We start from the raw sequence: 27,263 nt of genomic DNA, 5'->3' as shown, positions 1-27,263 counted from the left end.
ACGCTTGGAACGAGTATGAGCGAAATACATTATCTCATTAGCAGCTTCGCTCTTTAGGGGACAAACAATAATATTTAAGCTATAATTCTGCGGTCTCCAAAAACATTTCCCAGAACGTAATAAAATGCCTCCGTAAAATAATCCCTTGAGAGCCTCTTTCAAGGAAGGGAGTAAAAACCTATTTACACCTCACCACCAATTTCACTTTGTCTATTGAGCCCATTTTAATTTCCTCTTTTGGTGTGTATTTTTAAATGAAATATTTTTCTTCTCGCCTTTCTTTTATTTTCGAAATATTTTAATATTGGCTATTGGATCCCTTGTATTTATACATTTATATATTTCCTTTTGTGGTCCATTAGCACCGAATGAATGCAGAGTATCTGCGTATAAATGACGGTCATCAATATAAAGGGCTTTATTAACTCGTCATTGATAGCGAAAATTAAGCAAGTAAATGAAAAACATTTTGCCACCAAACAAAGACAAAGCGAGCAAGCCGGTGAAGCAAGAAGATGGTTTATAGGAAACACAAACAAAAAATATTTTAACTGCAACCGTAAAAGCTCTGTATGGTAATGATAATAGTCGCAAAGGTAAATGAGCTCATATGCACTGTCACTTCACTTTGACATCCAATGCGGCTGATCTGCACATTTCACTTGTCCGTCAGCGAATTGAGCTTAAGCAAATATCCATTTACAGTCTCATTTTCTCATCCTCTAAATGTTTCTTGTTGGTCTAGTAGAGATGGCAGAAAGGTGTTGCAAATGGGTGCGGTTTTTGCTGATGTAACTCTGCTGTTCGTTGAGCTTCGAAGTTGCAAAAATTACTTTAAATAGTTGGTGTTGATTAAATTGTGGAGCTCAAATGGACTCTTAATTAATGTTGCCCACACAAATTAAATTATTTGGCACCTAGACTCTAATTAGCTTGGTATTAATATAAACATTATATTAAAGGATTTAAATTAAAATTCAGTGCTCCACAATTTTGATTCAAGGAATTGTTAGATTGCAGACTTTTTTCCATTGAACGAAATGTTCTTTCGATGATCACTCCAGCATTCTTCTCTGTTTGACTTAAGACTGATAACAGATCCGGGCTGATAACAATGCATTGGAAGCTGGAGGGGAAGGGAAGGAAAGCTGAGAGGGATAGTGAGATGAAGATGGAGATAGAGAGTGAAATGAAGGGAGAAGAGAGGGAGAGGAAGAGGGAGAGGGAGAAGGTGAAGGAGAAGGAAAAGGAGACGGAGATGTAAAAAATTAAATAAATACTTTGGATATGTACGAGCTCTATTACATCGAAACGGCTCTAATAGCTTCTTTGGCGCCTATATTTTATCTACATATGTACAAACCTAGCATACCCATCCAGCTTCACAAAACTTGTATTTTGCTTTTTCAGTTTTCTATACACACAAAAAAATTTCAAGGATCCTTAAGGGCTCCATTCAAACATCGTACAATTCACTTAAATCACAAAGTATGCAAATCACAGAAATTACGACCAGTCCTTCATCACCAAACTAATAATTTCAGTTATGATACGTGCACGCAACAGCATACGCAACAACAAAAACCAAAATATCTACAATAACAAGGGCACCTACCAGACAAATCAATATGGGAGCAAGAACTATGCACCGCCATATGCGCAATCAAGCGAAGAGTCACCAGGTGGCAGTACAACAACGGACTCAGTGACCAACTCAACAGCTCAATTGCTGTTGCATGAATACGAACAAAACCAACTATATACCAGGAGGTATGGATTAACCACACTAGCACAATCAACTACAATGAAAGGCCACGGAAACGTTCAGCCATGGCGTATATCAATACCTTCAGCACCACTACAGACACACTCAACTTTCGTTACGCCAGCGATGACCAATTCACGTCAAAAATTGCCACACTTTTCTAAATTACAGTACTCCGACACTAAGCTAACGCAGGACTTAGCTGATATGGACCCAGATGCAAGGAAAGTTGAGCACACCACTTGCCACCAAAACGATAGAAAATTAGAAGTGAAAGCTTTAGCACATCAGCACTCACGCCAGCAACTAATGCCAACAGTGAAATCTCAATCACAGGCACTTGGTATAATAAGACGCATACGAAGGCCACGTCAATGGCTGCAACGATTTTCACGAGTTCGAGCTCAACCGCGTGTTATGCCATCAGGTGTATCTTCTAAAGCACGTAAATTCATTTTGGAATTCTTGCAAGGCTCATCCATACATGGGTTGACCTATTTGGCAAAATTTGGCGTTAGCTTTGTAGAGAGGTAAGAGAGAGTTTAATTTGAGTGAGTGGGGGTTACATTGATGATGAGTTGGAGGGCGAAAGATTTTGCGTACTTTACCGTTTTGTATGTGACAAATGGAATGCGTAATTGGAAAACGCCCATATGGCTGACGGTGTGACTGATGCAGAGATATTTTGAATGTTGTAAGAGCATCCACTTCTATCATTAATAAATGAATGCGTTTTTCGCATTATGTGCAAGGTTTCAAATCTATGGCCATTTGGGGTGGTTATAAGTTCAATTGACCTTATGTCCGTTAACCTAATGTCACTCCACCATTACATTATTGCATTGTCATCGAGCCTTGATACGTGTGCAAAGTTTCAATCAAACATATGGCCATTCAAAGTGGTAATAAGGCCAATTGACCATATGGCCGTTGACCTTATGTCACCACACCATCACATTAATGCATTGTCATCGAGCTTTGATACGTCTGCAAAGTTTCAATCAAACTTATGGCCATTCAAAGTGGTAATAACGCCAATTGACCTTATGGCCGTTGACCTTATGTCACCACACCATCACATTAATGCATTGTCATCGAGCCTTGATACGCATGCAAAGTTTCAATCAAACTTATGGCCATTCAAAGTGGTAATAACGCCAATTGACCTTATGGCGGTTGACCTTATGTCACCACGCCATCACATTGATGCATTTTCATCGAGACTTGATACGCATGCAAAGTTTCAGTCAAACATATGGCCATTCAAAGTGGTAATAAGGCCAATTGACCTTATAGCCGTTGACCTTATGTCACCGCAACATCACATTAATGCATTTTCATCGAGCCTTGATACGTATACAAAGTTTCAAATTAATCAGACTTCTAGAAATCGGCAAAAATTAAGCTCAAAGATTCCGTTGCATACATAGATACAGGCCAAGCTAATAAAAGTGTGTTAATGATGTTAATCTACTAGTTTCAGGCTGACCTCGCAGAATTTAAAGTTCACGTTTTTCTTCAAAAATCATTTAATCAGAGCACGCCTTTTTTATACTCAGCTTTAAGTTGATTAACTGAAAAAAGTAAAAAAAAAAAAAAACCTTCTCACGGCTCCCATATTCGATTTATCTTCGAAGCTTTACTTGATCAATTTTAACATAATTTTTCAAAATTAAACAAAATTTAATACATTAAATCACTTAAAGCTTTGGACAAAGCTTATACCCTGATGAAACATAGGAAAAAAAGCAGTTTTGAGATAGACTTCCGAGTGAACCTATTGAGGGAAGCAGATGTTTAGGTAACCCCATCAAAAAAAAACTCACACTGAAGTATTATCGATTATTTGAGGGATTTTCTTATAAATCTTCGGGGTCAGTTAAAAAGACTCACCATATGACTAGACATAAGCTCAGCATACTATACTCAACGAGTCCCAATTACGCAAGACTCAGCCTGTTTTTTTTATATTCAAAGCTTCTAAATAGTACCCAGAAATCGGTGCATATCAGACTATCAGTGCAGTAGTGATTTTCTAGTTTAATAGACGCTCATTTCGCATGCTGCTATTTTGTTGTAATTTTTTTCAAACATCAGCCCAATGTTACCTGGCTGGTAAAGCTCTACCTTCTATTGGGCACCTTTTATGTAGTAAGCAACTATAGGGGGCACTTAGTCCTGTGATAGTGCCAGCATCCTAAACATGCTATCCAACAGTGGCGTAAAGAATGGCTACCACTGCGATAAAAAGTTTTTAAATGTTAGTCATCCGTTCTCTTTAAAACCCCAAGAGTTATAATGAACTACTCATTTCATTTATCCATCCAATTGTTAGTCATTAATTTAGCGAGTGCTACTGGAACCTTTGATAAAGCCCATTTTGTCTATTTTGCACCAGTAAGGCAATGCAGGCACTCCAATCTGGTAGACTTTTAATCGTTCGGCCGGCCGAGACGTACATTTAATCTCAAAATCCTTCGTACTCTATTATCAAGAACTTTTAAGAACATCTCGGCATATTGCGACTGAATTTCATATACCCTCTTTCACCTGAATGGATGAACAACTTAGAGTACCTGTTTGTAATATTTTAAGTGCTATCGGAAGCTATCACATTTCATTGATCACTATTCCAATATAACACTGAAGTTAAGCGTTTAATATGATATTCTATCGAAGCAGGATGAACCAAACGAGAAACTTACAAAATATTTCCAAAATATAAATACCCAGAAGCAGACAACCAAATTAGATACAAACCATATCCCCCATCCATGATATGTTCTTTTGTGAAATGTAGGTTAATCCACACAAAATTTATTTGGTCGATGGTAATGTCAGTTACTGGTCAGTCGCAGCATGAGTTCTCCACATCCAACTGACTTATCTGACAAATGTATCTTACAGCACAAACACAGTTCTCGCAGCCCCCTGCATGCTGAGGAGACAAACAGTCTGTCTCTTTTCTCATGGTATGAGAGCAAACAACCTTCAACCTCCAAGCGCCAAACACTTTACGCTAATTACATCCGCTTTAAGCCAAACGTTTACAATACCACACAGCTCACGTGCCACACGCTTGGTTGTGTGAGATCTCTCACGAAAACCTAAGTAACTAATACTCGCAAATTCTATTCACATAAAAAGACTTGCACGAAGGTTTATTTCGACTACCAAGCAACGTGTTTTTAAACTCATGCACTCGCTCTGTAATCCTATTTGTCATGTCGTGTCAGTTTTTAAGAATTTATTACTCGCCTTTTTGCTCTAGGAAAAAGAAGATAGCAACAACTACGTACTGTAATCAATGCGGAAATAGATTCAGTTTAAACTTTGCACGCTTACATTTCGTTTGCGATTTTATGCATGAAATGTAACAGAAATTTTAACACCACTCAACGCATACAGCTGAAGAGGCATACTTATAGGGGACGAGCTTTTTTGGGGGAAACATTGAAAAAACAGCCAGAAAGTGTCACTTGCGCATGTAAAATACTGTTTAGTACATTCTTATCACTGCTAAGCTAACTGTTTTTTATCTGTGACACGAATAAGCTATTTAATATTATCAAGTGTTGCACATTGCTTTTATTTCGCGGAAAGCTTTTAAAGAAAGCTGCAATTATAATTTAATTTATTATATTTATTTATATTTAATTTATGTATATATTTTCAAATGTAACATCGAATTTCAGAAACTACTATCGCTAAAACTCGATAAGAAAAAGTCTTATATCTAATGCGCCTTAAATTATGCAACAATAAGTTTCATGATAGAGGGCAAAAAGTCAAAAAAAATAAAAGCCTAGGCTTCGCTTCGTTATGTGCTATGGTACGATTTGATAGCACATCGAGTGGATGAAAACTTAAAACTAAGCTGAAACTTTAGGCAAAAGTCTACTACCTTCAATGATAAGAAACCACTACCATCGCAGAAGCCTATAGCTTTTACGCAAAGTAGCGCAAATTTGAGGAAATAGGGGAGAATTTAAGTTAAGATTGGTCTTCGGACCTTCAGGGCACCAAATTCTCCCAATTAAGTAAAATTGACGGGGAAATGGATGGAGAAGGAAGATAGTCTCTCCAGGGCGTAGTCTCCGTTCCTGTTTAACCTCCGAAACTTCAGACTACACCAATAGAAGACAGAAGATATCCTAGCCGCCAAGCGTGCTCCGCCTATCACACCGAACGACCCGGGCTAAAATCATAGGCAAAGCAACATCATAAATTGATATAATAATCGTTTCAATTAGAAAAAGGTATTTCTAAGAGGGGTTGCCCTTCGTTAGTGGTTTGGCAAACACTCCGAGTGTATTTCTGCCATGAAAAGCTTCTCAGGGAAAATTATCTGCCTAGCAGATGCCGTTTGGAGTCGGCATAAAATACGTAGGTCCCTTATTGATATTTTTATTTATATACAATGGAACAAGATCTCTACCCAGAAGCGTGCTTGGTCCGGTTCTAGATGGAGTGATGTGCTCGTACCCCAGCAACTGAAGGAAAATATTGGAATATCGTAAGTTGCTCCACTCGAGTGCACTACAGGTAACATTGTTAACCAAAAACCTTTTGGCGAAGAGGTAGGCCAGAGTGAGTACCTTTGAAGGTTCGTAGGATAAAAGAAATCGTTTCCGCTACAGCTCAGTGAGATTAGTCGTATCACAATGAGATTACTGCAAGACTAAATATATGCCAGGATTCCCATATTTTTCGTATGAAACATATTTGTAATATCCCGCGGCAAATATATTAGTTCATAGCAGATTAGATTATGTTTCATTCAGTTGTTTTTTCTCAAAAGTACCCAATTCTAAAAATTTTCTGCAAAAACACCTTAACAAAGAAATTTCTGCAAAATTCTCTCCAAAATGCTCATTTGCGATCCAAAGTTATGAAATTTCCATTTTGGGCCCAAATTTGTTTGCATTTAGCAACCTGAAGGGCATTGCATGCTTTAAGGCTCACATAACTTATTTCTCCATCTACTTTTTTGTAATTCAATTACCCCCACCAGCGTGTGCTCTAATTACAATTTTATAGCTTACATTTTGTCTAACCAAACTATTTTAATGTCACTGGCTTAAGCTGACAAAAAGTTGAACTAGCTCACGTGTGAGAAGCTAAGCTGTAGAGAAAACAGGTAAAGCTGCCTTCGAAAACCGCATTTCAACCACAACAATCATTCTCTTCTCTTAATTTATATTCTCAGTTCAACGGTTTCCACCCACTCACCTCTTATATATATTTTAATTTAAGCGTATTAAATGATTATTTGTATAGGTGTTCTGAGGTTTAATACACTCAGGCAAATATAAAATTAAGAACTTGATCCAATACATATTAAATTAATTTTTGTATAAGCCATAATGTTAGCATTAACAAAAATACTTAGCGCAATTTACCTCCGAGGAGACTTGGGCCGAGGCTCTCTTCCAATTTGCGTGGTGCTTGGCAGGATGGGATGTGTTTGTTTTATGCCAACCGAACGGCATCTGCAAGGAAGATGATTTTTCACTAGGAAGTTTTAATGGTAGAAATAGACACAAGTCAATTAGAAAAACTTTTCTAATTGGAATAACTTTTTTTTAATCCTTTAAAACATTAAGTAAATGGAGCAGCATTGCCTTTAAGGATGCAGATCCTTCAGGTTTACTTACGCAAATAGGAGTAGTCCCAGATTTCTTTGCGCTTATTGACATCAAAAGAATTGTCCGCTCATACAAAAAAAAATTGTTGCTTTTTATGAAAACTATTTTCTGCATAGAGAGTCACATACCCACTGCTAAAACTTGGCTAGCCGCAACCGCGGTTGTTTACTGAGAGAAGTGCAGCCACAATATTTCCTACTCTAATTTAAAGATTCTGTGGGAGGGATCCAAAATAAGCCCGTTTTTTCTCTTAAAATTATGTATAATTTAAAAACAAGTTCGTCGGCATTCTCGAAGGGTCCAACGTTGGGCGCTATCACTCTGAATATGAGTACAGGTTAAATACATGACCTAAAATTTAATATTCTACAGGGAAAGTGAAGATGAAATACAAATCGAAAAAAATAAGAACATAAAAAACTTGATTAACCATTAATAAATTTCAAATTAGCACACAACGAACTTTTATGGGCAGTGCTCACATAGCACATCTGCGCTTGGAGCTTACGAGTGCATGCCGGAATCAAAGCTCATTTACTTGCAAATGTTCACGGAGTTTCGGAATTTTTTTCTTGTAGCTATAATATATATAGATATGTATATTGGTTCCAACTTTTGTCCCAAAAAATAATAAAATCTCAAACAACGCGCATTTTATTCAGTTTTTTCCTTCACTAGTAATGGAGGAAAGAGTTAATGTAAGCACAGTAAAAGCACATGAAAACAAAAATGCGAATATACTACCTTTTTCCTCAATATTTTTTTTTTTTTTTTTTTTTGCAGAAATTCACATATGCGGAATTACAGCTTTTGTACACCAGGCTGAGAATAGCTTAGGGTAAAACAAGATAATTAATAGACTAATTTTGTTTTGTTGATTTTCAGACAGGATGGATAAGAGGGACGTGGCTCTAATGGAGCAAAGATTCAACGGTGCACTACCGCATGTAAGGTTTATTTCTCCTCCTGTCGTGCCGACCCAGATTTTCCCGGCCGGATAGTCACTCCTGCCTTTATTTTTTTTGTATGTTAACAATTAAAGACCCCGACTTGCGTAGAGCAAAATAGCCGATCTGCCGAGCCGACTTTCATAATTTAAGTCTTTCAATGATAAAGGACTGCCACATATTTACATAGGGGATAGGTTAGGTTGAACTGGCGGGTCCATGAGGACCTCACATAAACTGAATAAGCCCGTAGTGTTACCAGAATAGTGATACCAGAACATAGGGGTATTTAGAATAGTAATATTTTTTACATTCCTAAAATTTAATGAGTTTTAACGTATTGCACAATAATTTCTGTATTTAATTATGATAAAAAAAAACTGAAAATAATTCAACATACTGACTGATATAGATATGCCAAAGATCTCTTCAAATATCTTTGTGCTTTTAAATTACAAATTGTAATCTCCCCGAGCTTAGAATCGAACTCGACTTTTCAGATTTCCACTGCCGCACGCCTATCATTAGGCTATAACTGCGTCTGTTCGTTTACAGCTTGTTTCATTTTTCCCGTTGTTGTTTTTGTTATGCGCATTTTCATTTTATTTGCTTTATGCAGTAGAGCTTACCCATTCTGCTCATATGTGCTACCCTGTGCACGAGACCATAGTATAGGTTTACAAGTATAATATGTATGAGAAGGAAACAATTCCTTTCTCTTTTTAACACACTGCCGTTTGACACTTCGGTCAGTGTCAAACTATTGTGGAACTCAGTGGAACCTGCGTGGAACATGCGTTTGACACTGAACGAAGTGTCAAAATTACCGGTGTTGCTGTCGTGAAAAGCGACGTAGTGAAACAAAAAAAGGAGCGGAATATCAGATATGGGTTGCTGTGATGGTAGATTTTTTTGAACGAATTTAGTATGAAAATGTAGTGCACCTATATGCGTCCTACAGAAAATTATACAAAAGTCTTGATTTTGGCTATCTGAGGACGCGTAGTTATTCCAGTATTAAGAATACAAGTTCAAAAGTTCTCCGCGAAAAACAATTTGAAACCCAGGCCGAATGCAACAACCTGCCAAAAAATGTGGAAAGAGAAATGAAAAGACGCGTCTTGTCCTGTTATCAATAGTCCAAAAGCGAAAAAGTATTCGAGTTATTGGAAGCGAGGCAAAAACACGTCTACTAATACCTCCACCGACGGTTTTGGTCGTGTTTTAGCAACCGTCCCCGGTAATAAAGTATCACAATTTGTTAATTAAAATTGTCCATAACATATGGATTTTAAATAGAGATGTAATTAAGTGCTCGTTTGAAAGTAATTAAGGATATTTCTTTGTAATTTTACAATAAAAATTTTACGCAGTTTCCGTTAGCAGCTACTACACTTTTCTTGGACCTAAGAAGTACAACAGTGCCAAATAGCATCCACAAGTTATTTTATCAGGTGAACGTGGCTGTGTATATGCGTACTGTTACATATCCTACTTGCAGACCTGTACTATGCACGAGACTTTTGTGTGCTTGTTTTTGATTAAGAAACTCCCCTGAACTCTGGGTGGGGCTTTGGCAGGATCGAAATAGCGAGTTAAATGAGAAGAGATTTGTATAAGTATAGATTTAGAAGAGGGAAGGAATTGGGAGAAAGGAAGTTGAACTGTGAAATGTAGTTTTTTACTATAAGTATCCTCTTAACAAAATAACTTTTCTAAAAAAATAAAAATTTCTAAACAATGCGTTGGGTGATAGCAAGAAATCACGTAAAAGATCACTCTCAATGCCAAAGCTCTGATCATCGTTGCTTTTCTAGTATAAATTTACTATATAAATAACTTCGATCTCCATTTTAGCTTAGCAAATATTCAGCATAACTGACTTATTTTGTTTTGGTTGATTTTCCGACAGGATGGATAAACGACGTATATTGGAACGATTTTTCGTCATCCCTTGTCAAATTTGGTTTCGAGACAAACCGGTTTCGGTGTTGTGCCATCCATTGTCATTGCCGATTTTCGTTCTGATCCCTCATGAGCTTAAGTCAAAAAATTCTGTACACCCTGTAAATGAATATGCATGAGGCTGTTAGAGAAAAGATATGCGTTTACATATACATATATATGTTACCATATCAACTGACCTGTTGTTAGCTGCCATGGTATCACATATGTACACCGCAGAGATTTTTCTGGAATAATTTTATTCTTTTTTTTTACTCTTTCAACATCAGCGCATAGAAAATGAACCCAGCAGTCAAAGAAATTATTTGTGAAACGCGACATAACTAGTAATAATTTCATTTTTCGCTAGTCGCCAATTTTCCATAGCTACAACTTTCAAACCCTTGAAGACACCGTGAAATTACGTTAACGGAATAACAACAAAGGCAGCTTCTTGAAATTTATCAAGTGTGCTAGTCGCTAGCCCCCATAGATTGTCTCCTGACCCACCGTTGTCCCACTTGAAAGTCCTCACCTCTTTTTCCATCAGTAACTTGTGGTTGCCAGAGCCTCGGCTGCTAAAGAAACAAAATTCGCCATGTCTAGTTGAGGTTGACAATTGGGCTGGAGATTTAGCTTGCGCTAGCCACCTCTTGAAAGGGTTGCGCTACAAAACCATTTGGGAAATTCACTCCCCCCCTTACCATAGGTATACCTGCCGTGGGTATATTATAAGCCCCCTAACCTGCTGGTGGTTTTGTGTTCCATCCACGAAGCTTCCAGCAAAATGTTCTGTTTTTCAGTTCCGATTTTTTGTAGCATTGCTGAAAAAATGTTATCCGAACCTTAAAACTCTGAATCTATTGATTTTCGAGTAAATTTTTTTTGGTTATGAACTCATCTATTAACCTAAAGGGGGTAATATTCCAATATACTTCCTGCGCTACCTTTGGCTGGAACTTGAGCATAAAAGACACGACTTATTTTTCGGGAGAATTTTCCTGTCCTCGAAGAACCGTTGGTTTATTCAACATACTAGGTTAAAACAACTGAAATGACACTCTCTAATTATATTTTAACTACTAGTTATACTTACTAGGCTAGTTTTTCTATAGTAGGATACATCATATTTCTTTATGTAAGCATGTGAATGTGTTGCAGCTGTTGTTGGGTGGAGCTGAAAGTTTGCTGAATTATTGCCAGCATTATTTTCATTCTGCTTCTCGCTCAATTTTGTAATCCACTTTTTTGCCATGACACCCTAATGCCTGCAGAGTATTTTTTTATTTAATGCTAACACACATACATACATATTCCTAAAGACACACAGATCCTACTACAGTGTATGTTATAATAGTAAAAAATCCTTTTTTCCACGAAATTACCATTACCGAGAAGCAAATGCTGCTCAGACTCGTACACCCAACACCGTCTACCCTATGCGCGTGTGTTCAAAGCTTTGCAAAACTTCCATCCGAGCGTTCATCATAACCATCAAATAAATACGCAGCTCGAAATTATCTCTGATGCAGATTAAGTGACGTCGTGAACAAATTTACATGGAAAATGCAACTAATATAGAGCCGCTAAAAAAGAATTTAAAATAAATAAAATGATAACTGGTCTCTCGCTGTTCGTTGGCGTAAATTTTCTGTAAACTTTTAATTAGTTCTTAATATGACGGAAATTGACAGAACTAGTATTTTAAACTATGATGGAAAATGGAAATGAATAAACATAATTTTATAAATTTTTAAGGAACATGAACACGAACCAAATGTGGGTGGAAAATGACGTAGGTTGGCAGTCGCGAAGATCAATTAAAAGTGATGAAAACCGTGGATGATCGCACTGTTGCTCATTACGGGCATTGGGGTGCAGAGTTATCAAACAGCGAAAAAGCAATTTAAGAATTAATAAGCCTTCTTCTTGTGGACGCCCACTCATGGTCAATACTCAAAAAAGTCAGCCTCAAAGCTCACAAAGCCCAATATATAACTAAGGCATTACTACACGCATTTGTCTCGAAAAAAGACCCGTTATAAGTCTGCGTTATACCGATGCGAAGAAGGAGGTACATACGTAGGCTGGCAGAAAGCTTCAAACGTTTCTGATACCCTGAAATCTTTTCGAATGTTCCGTAAGAAATAATTTCTGTCTTTATATTATAGCAACGTTTCTCGCTTCCACTTGAGACACGCGATAAAAGAAATATTTTCCCCAAAATTTAAGCACAAATACAGCGCTGGAAACTCTCAAAACTCAGAATTAGAAATAATAATAGGCCAGGAAATGACGAAGAATTAAAGGGGTCCTCATTCTTATACAAATACAAGCACAAGGCTATGTCCTCCCGAAAATTGGCTTTCTACATTTGAAAAATTTTCTTACTCCTCCTTATCACTGTCTTTTTCTCTGTCTTACATTTCTCCTTCCTATTCCGAGATTTCTCACACTTCCACTTTTACTCCCACTCTTAACCCTACTCCCACTTCCAGCACAATTCCCACTCCCAGTCAAGCATATGCCCCCACTCTCACTACCACTTTTACTCACACTTACACTTTCACTCTCACTTCTACTCGCACGTTCACTTACACCTCCGATCCGACTCTCACTACTACTTCCACTCACCTCCTTATCACTCTCTTCTTTCTATCTCACATTTTTCCTTCCTCTTCCTATCAATTCCACTGCCCCTTTAACCCTTACACGGACTCCCACTCCCACTCCCACTCCCACTCCCACTCTCACTTTCACTTCACCTCTCACTTCCACTATTTATAAAAAGTACGTATTAAACTTTCATGAAAAATATCTGTCACAAAAATGTTTGTCAAATTATGAACACAAACAACAAACATACCAACGATAACATCTCCCATGTATAGCAATCAATATGATATGTGCGTATGTACGAGTACCTATTTGCTTATGACTTATATAAATACAACGAACGAAGTACATAATATTTCAGCAGCAAAATAAATATATAACATCAACTTGTTCAAATGCTGCGAAGGCGTACAAATAGCAACAATAAGAGGAAGAAGAAACGTTTAATAAACTAAGAGAAAGATTTGTAAATATAGAAACAGTAACCAATGTCCACTTTTGTTTGTAAAAAAAAAAATAAATAAATGTAAGGCGCGATAACCTCCGAAGAGATCTAAGGCCAAGCTTCCCTTCCAATCTGCGTCGTGTTCCTCTTGATTTTCCTACAAATTGGCCGGACGGGACCTACATGTTTTATGCAGACTCCGAACGGCATCTGCAAGGCAGATGAGTTTTCACTGAGAGCTTTTCTTGGCAGAAATACATTCGGAACGCTTGCCAAACACTGCCGAGGGACGACCCCGCTTACAAAAATTTCCTTTTAATTGAAAAACCTTATTTCTAAAATTTTGATGTTGCTTTGCTCGTGGTGTGAACCGAGGGCATACAATGTGGTAGGCGGTGCACGCTACCATAACACCACGGTGTATTAAACTCAAATGTGGAGGCACATATACATACATATATTAAAGTGAGTGTCCAACGCTTTTAGCCAAAAGTATGTACATTTTGTTCGCATTGTCAACAAAACAATTTAAGTACACAAAATTCGTTATTACTTAGCTTGAGCTACGAAAATTCTTATTTATTTCTTAGTAACTTATTGCATATTTGTTCCCAAGTTAATATCTCAACTGTCTCTACAAATAACGCAGACAAGAGTAGTGGGCACACACAAGCATACATCTACACATACTTGCAAACATTTTTGTGTTTAATATATGTGCTGGCATTTCATGGTACAAAATTGTCGAAAACTTCAAGCTCTTAGGCGCCAATTCCAAATGCATACATATTTCCATTGTGTTTAACTCTAACAAAGAAATAGTCACTTTAATGTCTTGACACTTTAATTTTACTGCTTAGTGACATGATTGTTCTCTTTTGTACTACTGAAATGGTTTTATGTATTTTGAAAAGTTTTTCTCCAATATCATCCACTCAAAATTATTTCTCAATTTGTTTGCATTTTTGTTGGCAAAGTGCAATTTCAAACAAATAAAATAGTTTTGTATAAGTTTTATTCACACTTAAAGCGTTAAGCATTCTAATCTCCAAAATTTAATAGATGCACACATACATATATACGTATACGTGTATGTAGAAATTCATTCGTGAATAGTTTCGTGAAAGAGGATGAATATAATAAGAGCCGTCACTCGTTATTTTTTAGGCATTTACTCGATGTAAACTGTGAGGTAGTCGCTACTTTTGTTTTATGAGGGACATTTTTGAATTGCCTTCCATTTATCCATACGGTGTTGTCACTTAATGCAAACGTGAATTAAATAATTAATTAAATATAGTCGGAAAAATAAACACAAATACCCCATGAAAATGTATAGAAGACATTTATAAACATCTCGCCCTAAAAAAAGTAGCGACTACCTCATAGTTTACATCGAGTAAATGCCTAAAAAATAACGAGTGACGGCTCTTATTATATTTATGCTCTTTGGTTTCGTGGCTAGTTTCTAGTTTTAAAGAGTTTACATTTAAATTTTGTATGAATCGACGTTCGAAGTATCGCGGCGCCTTAAAGTATGCTAAACTCAAATACTGCTATATATGTATGGGAACGTACCCAAATTAAGTAAACCCTTTAGGGGGGAGGGTGTTTCTTTAGTTTTTACACCTGGTCACAAGGAGGATGAGAGGTATTAAGACTTTGTCACGTAGTCAATAATCTCTAGAAAATCTTGCAATTTTTTTGTAGAATTTATTTCGCGTCAAAAATTTCCATGAAAAAATCATCAGAAAAACGTGCACGGTAATGCAAAGAGATCTTATGTATCGTGGAGCAAAGCGCGCAGTGGATACAACGAGGCTGTCGACGAGGAAAAAAAATAATAAATACGTCTGAGGAAACTCTTGATGCTACTGCTTCCATAATCTACGATGTATCCCAGTGGCTTGATGCTGGAAGTGTTATCGTTAAAGTTGAATTAGATGAAAAGAAATAATAAAGAAAAATACTTTATAAATGTTGTTGTTCGGATATGTTTTTAAATAAATTTTTTCTTCTTAATATTATTAACTTATTATTAACTTATAACTATACTAGCAGACCCGGCAGACGTTGTTCTGCTCTAAATTTGGCCGATCTGCATACATTTTAATAAGCTTTTTCAACTAACTCTGCCCTACCCCTCTACACTTTTTCCTTATCTCTTTATTCACCCTTCCCTCCATCTTTTTCGCTTCATCTCCATCTTCATCTCATTCTATCTCTTTCTCAGTATCCTTCTCTCTTTTCTCTTCTCTCAAGTTTATCTCCTTCTTCTTCATCTCTTATTTCCAGTCCCAGAGGGTGTCATGTATTTTGTTACAGTCCCATTCCGAGTCTCAGTCCCAGTCCCACTCCGAGTCTCAGTCTCAGTCCCAGTCCTAGTCCTAATCCCAGTCCAAGTCCGTCTCTATTAAACTTCCCGGAAAAAGGCATCGTAAATACTAATATAGGCAAATTTATATACGAAATTTCAGGCAAATCGAATAGGACGTATGAAAATTATCCTGTACTATAGCACTCATCAACAGCTTTCATTTGATATCCATATTGTATAAACACATTCTAGGGGTACCCGGGTCCACGTTTTGGGCTATATCTTGAGACCCTAGCCTCCCAGTTGTATGAAAATTATCCTGCACTATAGCACTCATCAACAGCTTTCCTTTGACATCCATATTGTATAAACACATTCTAGGGTACCCGGGTCCACGTTTTGGGCTATATCTCGAGACCCTAGCCTCCCAGTTGTATGAGAATTATCCTGTACTATAGCACTCATCAACAGCTTTCATTTGATATCCATATTGTATAAACACATTCTAGGGGTACCCGGGTTCACGTTTTGATCTCAAGACCCTAGACACTTAGCGAAAAAAGGTAGACGCTGGCCAATTCTCAGACCTACCCAATATGCTCACAAAATTTCATGAGAAACGCTTCAGCCGTTTCGGAGGAGTTCAGCCTCTAAAACCGTGACAGCAGAATTTTATACATATATTAGATGTATGCACGCAAGCTTCGCGTAACGCGGCGGGTGCCGAATTAATAAAAACAAATACAAATCAAATACATTTTATTTTAAGTTAGCAAAAAATAATTTAAAATCATACTTATGAACTACTACGTTAAAACTAAAGGGGGAGGGGGGATCTTAAAATATACTACCGGGGGCCACCGAGGAGGGGGAGAGGGATAAAAAGTTGTAGAAAATGGTTCACGTAGTTTGGGTACGTTCCCTATGTATATACTGACGCAGAAAATTTCTTTCGCAACATATGTAGGAGGGTGTATTTGCATTTCTCAGCCACTTTATGACCACTGGAATACCTATAAAGCAAATATTTTACGCAATAACCTCATCATCAAAATTGGTTTTCTACAGAGTAGCGAATATATGGCCCAATTTTCTTACTTTTACGTGTAACGAGCGTGTTCTTTCCATTTTATACCAATCCTCTATTTTCTGAAGTCCAGATACCCTTTGAACCCCTTTCTTAAAAAATTGGTACCGTATTGATGATCAAACTTCCAAATGCCGAATATCAACAGCTAGAACTATGAAGCTCTTCCTGGTATGGATCATTGTAGTTTGATAACTTACTAAGAGCGCTCTAGCCTCCTACAATAATAACAAGATGGGCTTCATTAGCTTTACATGTGAGTAGCTGGTGACACAAAGAAAAACTAGCTCAATAAAAAACTATGCTTCAAATTTATTTCTCGTTACTTAAAGTCAAAGACATATCAAAGTGGTACGCCAAAAGCTTGTTACGTATGATTCAGGCGTAATGCATTAAAGCAAAGTAAGTGTTTATATGCCACAGATATATGTACTTTAATATCTGTAGTTGAGAGGTAAACAATCGTATGTCCAAAACAGTACATTTTGAGAAATGAGCAAAGCGAGTAAATTCTCTACCTCAGTGATAAATGGAGATACAACATTTTTAAATTAAAAAGTATATATTTGCAAATTAATAAAATCTGAGCTATCATCGATTTTCAGAAGATCAAGACGCCAAAATAAAGTTTAAAAATTATATTAACAAATCGATTCTAGAAAAAAAGTGGTGTTACCACTGTTTACCGCTCAGCTACAAATATGTGGACTTATGCCGTACATGCAGAAGTAACAATGCAACTCGTCGTATTTAAAAAGGAGTAATTCTCCCTTTAGAGATGTAAGGCCCAGCCTGCACATTTTTATAAATTTTACAAAATTATTGCAAAAAAATAGTGCAAAACGAATTGCAATCGTTTTTTTTTTTATGATTCGCATCGAAAGCTTTATGAGCCATTGTGGCGACATTTCTGTCTTGAAGACTCAAAGGGCAACTTAGATTTTTTTATGCAAGCAAATGAAGACGTGCGGAAATGCGACTATCATGACTATTTGACTTTGGCTTCTTGTTCTTAGTACATCGGTATTTAATTGTTTGCTTCGTAAAGAAATTCAGATTTCACTTCAATAACATTTTGCATTCCTACTTTGACTTTTCAAGCGTTTTATTTAGGAGCTACCAAACAGAACTAAATTGCGGAGACAAGCGGCTGAGTTTACTGCCATTGGTTGCATGTTGCCAAGTATGTATATGTGAAATATAACAATAAACCATACAAAAAAGTTGGTACAGGATGTTGCAAAATGTATCAACTGAAAGCGAATTCTAAACTATATTAATATTTTCAAGCCTTATAGTCACAGATAACTGACAACACTGCAACAACAAACTGATAACAAATAGATTATTTTATTACAACATATCGATAAATTTTTGTTAAATATTCGCTTATTTTTGTGTAATAAATCGCTGACACGTGGATAACTTTTCGATAACAAATCAATATATGTTTGGTTAAACATCGATAATTTTTCGATAATAAATCAATAACAAATACCGATAGCTCGTTTTTTATCACTACCCGTCTGTTAATTTCGTTTTTGATAGGAAAATCTATATTATTTCGATGACAAATCAATAACTTGTAATTGCCTCGTTGATAACACACCTCTAACAAACGATAACTTGCCGATAAGAAATGGACAAAACGCTCAAAATCCTTCGATAAGAAACAGATAGGTCATAGGTAACAAACCGTTCATCTTATTTCAACTATACCACGTACATTATTCCTACATTACCCCGCAATGTAGTGATTACTCTTACACTCACTCCTGTAATCCCCTTGCAGAATACCATTACTACACATCACCCCTATTCCTTAATGATGTGGTGAATAACAGCAAATACAATAAGTCATTATGCTGCTAGTAAAAAATGTACAACAACAGCGAAGTAAATAACCGCACATGCATATTAAAACCAAAGCCAAGAGTGTGCACAGCAATAAACGGCGCATACTACTCAGTCATATACACACACATACATGTATGGCAACAGTGAGAGCGCATAGGACCTCAGACGTTACTACATATATTACTCTCACATATACACACATGCCACAAGAATGCCAATGTGAATATTAGTACAGAAATGAGATATATATATAAGGAACTGTACGAGGAGGCTGTTCGTGAAAAGTTTGCAGCCTATGAGAAATAGGCGAATGAGATAGCAGGTAGTATAAAAGCAGCGCAAGCTAAGGAATGACTCATCCGTTTGATTTTGACACGCTATCAGGGAAGTACGCGAGTAATTTAATTGTGAAATATTACTACCAAAGTAGTGTAAACAAAGAACATTTTGGTATACTCTATATTTGAGTTATTCATTCAACAGTTCATAGATTTGAATGATACTAAAAGCAAAAAAAATTAGGAATAGAATATCACTTCCAAAGACCACGCCTACACTTATTTTACGCTTTCATTCCATATTCCCTCATATCGTAACAAATATATATACATATCAAAAGAAATTAGATTCACTCAAAATATTAAAAGAAAGATTCGGCCCCTATTTTTTGAATTTTATAGTGTATTCGAAACTCTAGATAGGGTATTATTTGTATGCTTGGTACGCTCTACTGCATGTTAGCCCCTAAAAAAGTTGTCGAACCCTTTATTTTATTACAAAGTATAATTTATTTAGGCAAATTATTATAGAAGCCATCAGAATTCGCTTGCGTTTAGTTTAACCATAGTTGGGCGCAATGCACTAAATTTTCAGCGTAGTAGAACGTTTTTCTGCTTTTTTCAAATTATTTTACTACCATTGTATTTGTAGAGGAAACAACCCACAACAACAAATCATGCATGGTAAAAGAAGAAATATCCGGACAAATAGCTACTTCCAAAATTCAAACTGGATTTTATTAGTACACTTTCAGTTGGGCACAGTACACTATATTCTCATTTCCACTACCAAAAAAGACGACAACTTTTCCAGTTTAAGTTCAGAAAATTACAATTCAAGTTCATAAAATTACAATTTAAGTTCAGAAACTTCAATTAAATTTCAGGTAATTAGAATTTGAGCTCAGAAAATTTCAATTGAAGTTCAGAAAAATTCAAATATATATTTCTGAACTTCAATAGTATCTTTCTGAACATCAATTGTATTCTTCTGAACTTGAATTTAAAATTTCTGAGTTTCAATTTTAGTCTTCTGAACTAAAACTAAAAAAAGGCTAAGTGACAAACAAAATTCTGTTTACGTTTTGAGAAAACGTTGTGTTTTGGTTCCTCTATATAATTTTAAATTTTTTGGCTCAACAAATACGAAAAACATTCCATCATTTTGAAACATAATAAATTTCGAAGCTATCGAACATACTTTGAGGCACCTTGTATTCATAAAAATTCACAAACACACTAACACAACTTTGGTATTTTTTTAACACAATCTATCCAATGACTTAATTTTTTTATATTTTTCTTTCATGTGGCGCAAACTTTTGGAATTATGCATTTCAAATTTCGTTATATCCGAAACAAGTACTTTTTTATTGCTTTCTCATACACGCATTTACAGTTCGTTGGCTTGGCGTATGCTTTTTGCCTTTTGCGGCTGCAACTTTTTTATGAGCAGTCAAAAAAAAAAAAAAAAGTTGCGAATGCTCATCGTATAAATTTACACGCAATAGATTTTTATGAATGCGCGTAAATATTCAGATTTATGACGCCATTTTACTGTCGACGGTCATTCACATCAAACAATAAAAAAAGAAAAATCAAAAGAGTATGAGAAGAGCGCTCAAACATCCACACATGCAACTTCAAGCGAATCAAATCAAACTCTTCCTTTGCTCAACACTCAGAAAATTCCGTTGATTTCCAAGCTTTACAAATTTTACATTTCGTTTAATATATCCTTTTTCTTGTGTTCTCTTCCGCTTGCGCATCCGCATCAGAATGATTTGGTTTGCTTTCATTTGCGTTGCTGTATTCGCCATTATTTCTCTCAGTAAACGCACTTGGGAACGTTTTCAAACCTCACCCATGGTCATATCAATGGATCGTAATAAATTAGTTTGGAACACGAGTTTTCCCTCTCTCACTGTATGTCCACATAAGCGTATCGATGAGATGAAAGTCGAAGAATATATGGAGTAAGTTCAAATACAAGTTGATAATTCTAAATAGCTCCCTACTGAAAATGATTCATTTCTTTTTTCACCAGCGCTAATCCCAAAAATTTTCCATCTCATGAAGATCGCGCAGATTTTCACATCTTCATAGAGCATTTGGCACGTCTTACCTATGAGAATATTGAAACTTTGCCGCGAAATAAAACTTTTGGCATACCAAGCGCACAGTATTTGGATTTGTTATATGATCTCAAGTGGAACTTTGAACCAGAGATGAGTAGCGGTGCTGCAGTACAAATGTACATTTATGAAACACTCACTGAATTTGGTGTGTGCCATTCGGTTAATTCGCTGGTGGCTCGTTACAACTCTTATGAGTAAGTAATAGTACTTTAGCCCTGTGACTAATTATTTTCTTCTTCCTTTCTTTCTTTATTTACTTTCTTTCCTTTTTTGTCCCTATTTTTCAAATCCTTTTCTGTTTTTCTTTCCATGTCCAATGAAATGTTTCCTCTTTTAAGGTACTGGAAGCGCAACGATTGGAGCGTGTTAGACCACGGTGATCGTGTCACTGTCCATCCTCTCGATGGTGAAATATATGCTCAAATTATTAATCTATCGACAGCTTATGACGTTTACTTTCATGGCGCCAGCGATATACCAATTATATCCAAGCAACGTTATACTTTCCCCGAAACTGTCTACACAACAGTAGAACTGATCGCATTAGAGATCTATACCACTGAGGAGGCGAGAGCGTAAGTGTAAAATGTCAAACAGATTTTCTTGAACTCATTCACCCCCCTTAAAAATAAAAAGCGTTGGATGAGAAATCTCTCTACGTTTTAACTATAATATGAGGATACGCATCCATTAAATAGACTTTTTTAGGTGAAGGCAATACCAACATCATTGCCCTACAAGAAATCGGATGTACTCCATAAGATATCAAGACATTCGAGCCCTTAGACATATAATACAGTTGCGTGGAAAAGGAAATATTGATGACAAAGATAAGTTTCCGTTAGATACATTTGTTCACGATTGTGAGCGAATATTTCACATCAAGACGAGGATCTTCAAAATAACGGTTATCTGCTCGTACGCATCGATAGAGCGGATGCTTATTTCTTTAAGGGTAGCACTTTATTGTGATATTGATGAAGCACACTTACCTGTGCAACGAAAGAAGTGCTCGGGCCGACACCAGAAAGTTAGATGTCGAGAAGCTGCTTACCGAACAGCTAACAAATCTATTACTCATTCGGTTTTTGCATCGGCTGTTTGAGAGCACTCTTCTCACTCATGGTGCCTGGTAGAATGAGAAAACCCAAGTTTTCTTGGAAAATAAGGGCAATATCTCCTGGACAGGGCTGAGTCCTTATGGCACCCAAACTATAGTAAGCAAGAGACAAGAAATCTTCAGTGTGTTTCAAATACAGTTGAAGAGTGGCCTTGACTATTTGGTGTCTCTTGTTTTGGAGGTATGGCTGGTGTTCCGGATGGCTAAAATTGCCTTGATGGCTAAAGTTTAATATAATGAATGGAAGATAATGAAATAGAACATACAAATACTCTAATACTTTCTCTTCCTTAATCGCTGTTTCTCTCCATCCTCCTTTCCACTTAAACATCTTATACCCGTAAATTAACTGGTATCTTTTAGACTATAATTATCAATAATTCAACATTTAGGTTAGGTATAAGTATACCCATTACCATCGTTGTCCTAATCGTGAGTACTTTCTATGCCCCCTTCTCTTCCTTTCCAAACGATAGATTACCTCATTTTCATCGTTTCTATCACTTTGTTTCTTTTCCTCTTTCTCTCTCTCTTCCACTTCACTTTCCTTATTTTTCCTTCGTTCTCCATCACTTTGTTTTTTTCCTCCCTTTCTCCCTCTGCAATTACCGTCTTTTCTGCTTTCTCCATTAAATTCCCTCCCTCCATTCTCCTGATTCTTCAAATAAGCGAATTTCGTTGGGCTTGGTTAAGTTGCTTTAAAATGGTGCCTGTATAAATTTCAATTTCTTTTTATTTCAAAAATATTTAATTTTCAAATTAATTATATTTCAACAGCTTCACGATCAAACAACGCAAATGTCGATACCAACACGAGGCTGATGATATGCTAACGATGCCCATTTACAGTTTTGGCCTTTGCCTGTCCGAATGTCGAATGTTTTTTGCTCTCAAAGTGTGTGGCTGTGTACCACATTTCTATCGTAATCATTGTAAGTATTTAATATTTACAAAGCTTATAACTTTTTTGGTAATTTGAGTGTAATTACATTATAAGGAACATTATATTAATTACGAAATTTAACAATTATCTACCGCTACAATTATTAACCGTTATGCTGTGTTGAATTTAAATATAATTTCGCTTAAAAACTTTCATTGTAGCGGTATCAGTTGCATTTAAAAATATTTTCATTTACGTACACATTTGTGTTGATGTTGATATTGTTTTTGTTGTACTAATTGGAGTTATGTATATTTATTTGTTATATAAACGAAAATGACTTCGCGTTTATTTGCTAAAAGCCATTGACGCAATTTTCTTTTTTGTATATCTACAACGTAGACGCATTAGGGTGGAGCGAATTACTATACGAGATAAAATATTTTTAACTCTTCCTAAAAAACGTATGAAGTAAGGAAGGCTATTATCGGGTGTAACCGAACATTACATACTCAGCTGAGAGCTTTGGAGACAAAATAAGGGAAAATAACCATGTAGGAAAATGAACCTAGGGTAACCCTGGAATGTGTTTATATGACATGGGTTTCAAATAGAAGGTATTAAAGAATACTTTAAAAGGGAGTGGGTCATAGTTCTATAGGTGGACACCATTTCGGGATATCGCTATAAACGTGGACCAGGGGTGACTCTAGAATGTGTTTGTACGATATGGGTATCAAATTAAAGGTATAAATGAGGGTTTTTAAAGCCCCTAGTTGTATATGTGAAGGCGTTTTTGAGATATCGACCAAAATGTGGACCAGGGTGACCCAGAACGTCATTTGTCGGGTACATCTAATTTATTTATATACATATGTAATACGACGAACAGTATTCCTACCAAGATTCCAAAGGCTTTTGATTTCGCCCTGCAGAACCTTTCCATTTTCTTTTACTTAATATGGTAGGTGCCACACCCATTTTAGAAAGTTTTTTCTAAAGTTATATTTTGCGTCAATAAACCAATCCAATTACCATGTTTCATCTCTTTTTTAAAGATAAAGAGAGTTCAGATAAGTACGTGAACTAAGTTTAGTAAAGATATATAAATTTTTGCTCAAGTTATTGTGTTAACGGCCGGTCAGACGGTCGACTGTGTATAAAAACCGGGCGTGGCCTCAACCGATTTTGCCCATTTTCTCAGAAATAAGTTAACGTCCCAGAGTCTAAGCCCCTACCAAATTTCACAAGGAGTGGTAAAGTTTTGTTCGACTTATGGCATTAAAAGTATTCTAGACGAATTAAATGAAAAAGGGCGGAGCCACGCCCATTTTGAATTTTTTTTTTATTTTTGTATTTTGTTGCAGCATATCATTACTGGAGCTGAATGTTGACATAATTTAGTTATATACTGTAAAGATATTAAATTTTTTGTTAAAATTTGACATCACAAAAAAATTTTTTTTAAGTGGGCGTGCTCGTCATGCGATTTTGCTGATTTTTATTTAGCACACAAGTGGTGATATGAGTAAGGTTCTGAGAAATTTCATCAGATTATCTTCAAGGACTGCCAAATTACAGTTTGCAAAACTTTTAAATTACCTTCTTTTAAAAGTGGGCGGTGCCACGCCCATTGTCCAAAATTTTACTAATTTTATATTTTTCGTCATAAGGTTAATGCACCTACTAAGTTTCATCGCTTTATACGTCTTTGGTAATGAATTATCGCACTTTTTCTGTTTTTCGAAATTTTCGATATCAAAGAAGTGGGCGTGGTTGCAGTCCGATTTCATTCATTTTAAATAGCGATTTGAGATGAGCGCCCAAAAACCTGGATACCAAATTTCATCAAGATACCTCAAAATTTACTCAAGTTATCGTGTTTACGGACGGACGGACATGGCTAAATGAATTTCTTTTTTCGCCCAGATCATTTTGATATATAGAAGTCTATTAGTTTATGCCGTTACGGATTACCGTTATGTGAACAATGTTAATATACTCTGAGAGCTCAGCTCAGCTGAGTATAAAAATAAAGCTCTTAATCTTTTATAATGGCGCAAAGAGTTGTTACCCACTATTCCCCTGATCATCTAGAAGAAGTTCGACGGTCGTTCACAAACATCCTCGACACTTATATTCAGAGGGTAATCAAATCGTGCTCATCATAACATGATTAACGTAAATTGATACTTTTTTCAGGCCTATATCGAAATCAATTATCGTGAAAAGGTTCTCCCTTAAGCGTTTTCTTTCTAAAAAAAAATTTACTTTAATGTTACGCTCTTAATTTGTAACTAATAAACTATACTACTTAATATTTTAAAAAATGGTTGAGTTTGTGGTTAATGGTACTCCTTTACCTATTCAAAGGTAAATATTTTGTCAAAGGAATACACAAACCTTCAAATCAACAGAGTTATATTATTTCAGGGACTGAAAAGGCCATTAGTTTACCCAATCTAAGAATAGATAGAATGTGCCTACTGAATTCAGAAGCGCCAAAAGTTCAGTTCTACAGATGGTGCAGTACATCTGATAATCTGCGTTTATGGCAAACCCAGTGCTCAAGAGAAATACGCCACCAAAACTTCTCTCCACTGCTCTCTTGGTAGAAAATAAGTTATAAAATCTCTCATAAATGTTTTGAATCTTGTAAGCTTGTAGCTTTTACTTCGAAATTTAAACTTAATCCAGCATTAGATACCATCATATCCAACTAGCATAAGCTCCAGGTTGCATTAAAAGAAAGTTATCTGATCGAAAAAATAAGACTGAATGAGTCAACATAAACCAAGTAACATATGCGAAGAACACAATTAGAATACCAAAGAAATATAAGGAGAAAAAATGAAAAGACAGGCAACCCTACCTGTTTTACGTAATTTTTTTTTCAGCAGACAAAGCATCGAAGGCCTCAAATTATCAGTGTGGGATTTAAGATAGCACTAAAACTTCCATCGTCTAGATACAATTTTCGCCCATACTTCCGTCAAGTATTCCGTCGGGCGGAGAGTTGCAGTAAATTTACAGTCGCACGAAGTTGGATAAACTGGAGCTAAAACCCTTGTTCGCATTCATAGGCTTTTCCTTCTATCCTTCTATCCGGCCTCGCACCTATGTACGTGCGTTGTTATTTCAGCTGTTGGACAGCCATTGTTAAATATCCGCATTTATAACTTTACTATTTGATTTACGTAGGAATTAAAATTTGTCACTTCAAAAAAAATTTCATAAAAAATTATATACCTAAATTAATATCCGGGACCACCTCGAAAATTATGGTTCAACAACTTTGAACGAAAGTTCATATAAAACTATCGCTCTTCTCCCCGTTTATGCTGTCATTAAGAATAGTTGTACATAGTACCTTACCTTAATTATGTAACATATTTTATTAATTGATGCGTAAACTTTTAATACATACGACAAGCGAGAACATTTTTTATTCGTGCTTCACCCTAATGTACATATGTATATACTTATGTGTTTTTATTTACTTTTCAACTTTGTCTTTTTTCACATTTGCTATTTACGTTCATTTTTATATTTAGGTTATTTTGTTTTTAATAAAATTTTGCAATGTGCAATTTCACAGCTATCTGAATTGTGCTACTTTTCGCGTCCATGTGCGGTTTATGTGTTTGTGTATTTGTAATGTGAGAATGTGTGAACTGATCCAATTATTTCGCCATTTTCAATGGTTTGGCGCCAAATATTATGGCGTCATATAAACAAACACAATAAACCACGTTAGTTGGCAATTCGGTCAATTCTAAAGTCGAAACCAAATTTTTTTGTTGCAGAAATCTAACCAGAAAATTAAGGCGCTTTTAATTGCATCGGCTTTGGTTTCTTTTTTCTGGCTTCATTAAAATCCCAATGTAATAAGTCTCTCTTTTGATATTAAATCGGTTTATCACAATTAACTCTTTCATCACTTTTTTCATACTTTTCCATTTTGTATCTGGTTTTTTCATATTTACAATAAAAACATTCCGTTTTATTTGATCAACATAGTGAAAAATGGACGTATTTTACGGATTTGCGATTTCGATGGATTGGTTTGTTTGGAGCACATAAAAAGTGAGTCCGAAAAAAAAAAAAAATATGTTTTTAAAAAAATTTATAGAAAGATTGTAGAATTTAAAAAATTACTTAATTTAGTGAAGATTTTACTTATCAGTTGTTTAATCAGTTTAAAGAGCTAACTGCTGG

At 36.0% G+C, this 27,263-nt stretch overlaps 1 protein-coding gene across 1 annotated transcript in view; it reads left to right on the top strand.

Moving 5' to 3' along the window:
• The first annotated feature begins 1,546 nt into the window (after positions 1 to 1,546).
• ppk9 (pickpocket 9) overlaps positions 1,547 to 27,263 on the top strand; it is a 36,141-nt gene continuing 10,424 nt past the window's right edge. Inside the window, exons 1-6 of the mRNA XM_067777057.1 lie at positions 1,547 to 2,295; positions 20,683 to 20,880; positions 20,952 to 21,236; positions 21,381 to 21,617; positions 22,940 to 23,094; positions 27,066 to 27,131. Coding sequence (XP_067633158.1) covers positions 1,547 to 2,295; positions 20,683 to 20,880; positions 20,952 to 21,236; positions 21,381 to 21,617; positions 22,940 to 23,094; positions 27,066 to 27,131 — 1,690 coding nt within the window. The remainder of the gene's footprint in view (positions 2,296 to 20,682; positions 20,881 to 20,951; positions 21,237 to 21,380; positions 21,618 to 22,939; positions 23,095 to 27,065; positions 27,132 to 27,263) is intronic.

The sequence above is a fragment of the Eurosta solidaginis genome, chromosome 3 (assembly GCF_040869045.1).
Source record: "Eurosta solidaginis isolate ZX-2024a chromosome 3, ASM4086904v1, whole genome shotgun sequence".
NCBI classification, from domain to species: domain Eukaryota; kingdom Metazoa; phylum Arthropoda; class Insecta; order Diptera; family Tephritidae; genus Eurosta; species Eurosta solidaginis.
This window is presented reverse-complemented; position numbering and strand designations above follow the sequence as displayed.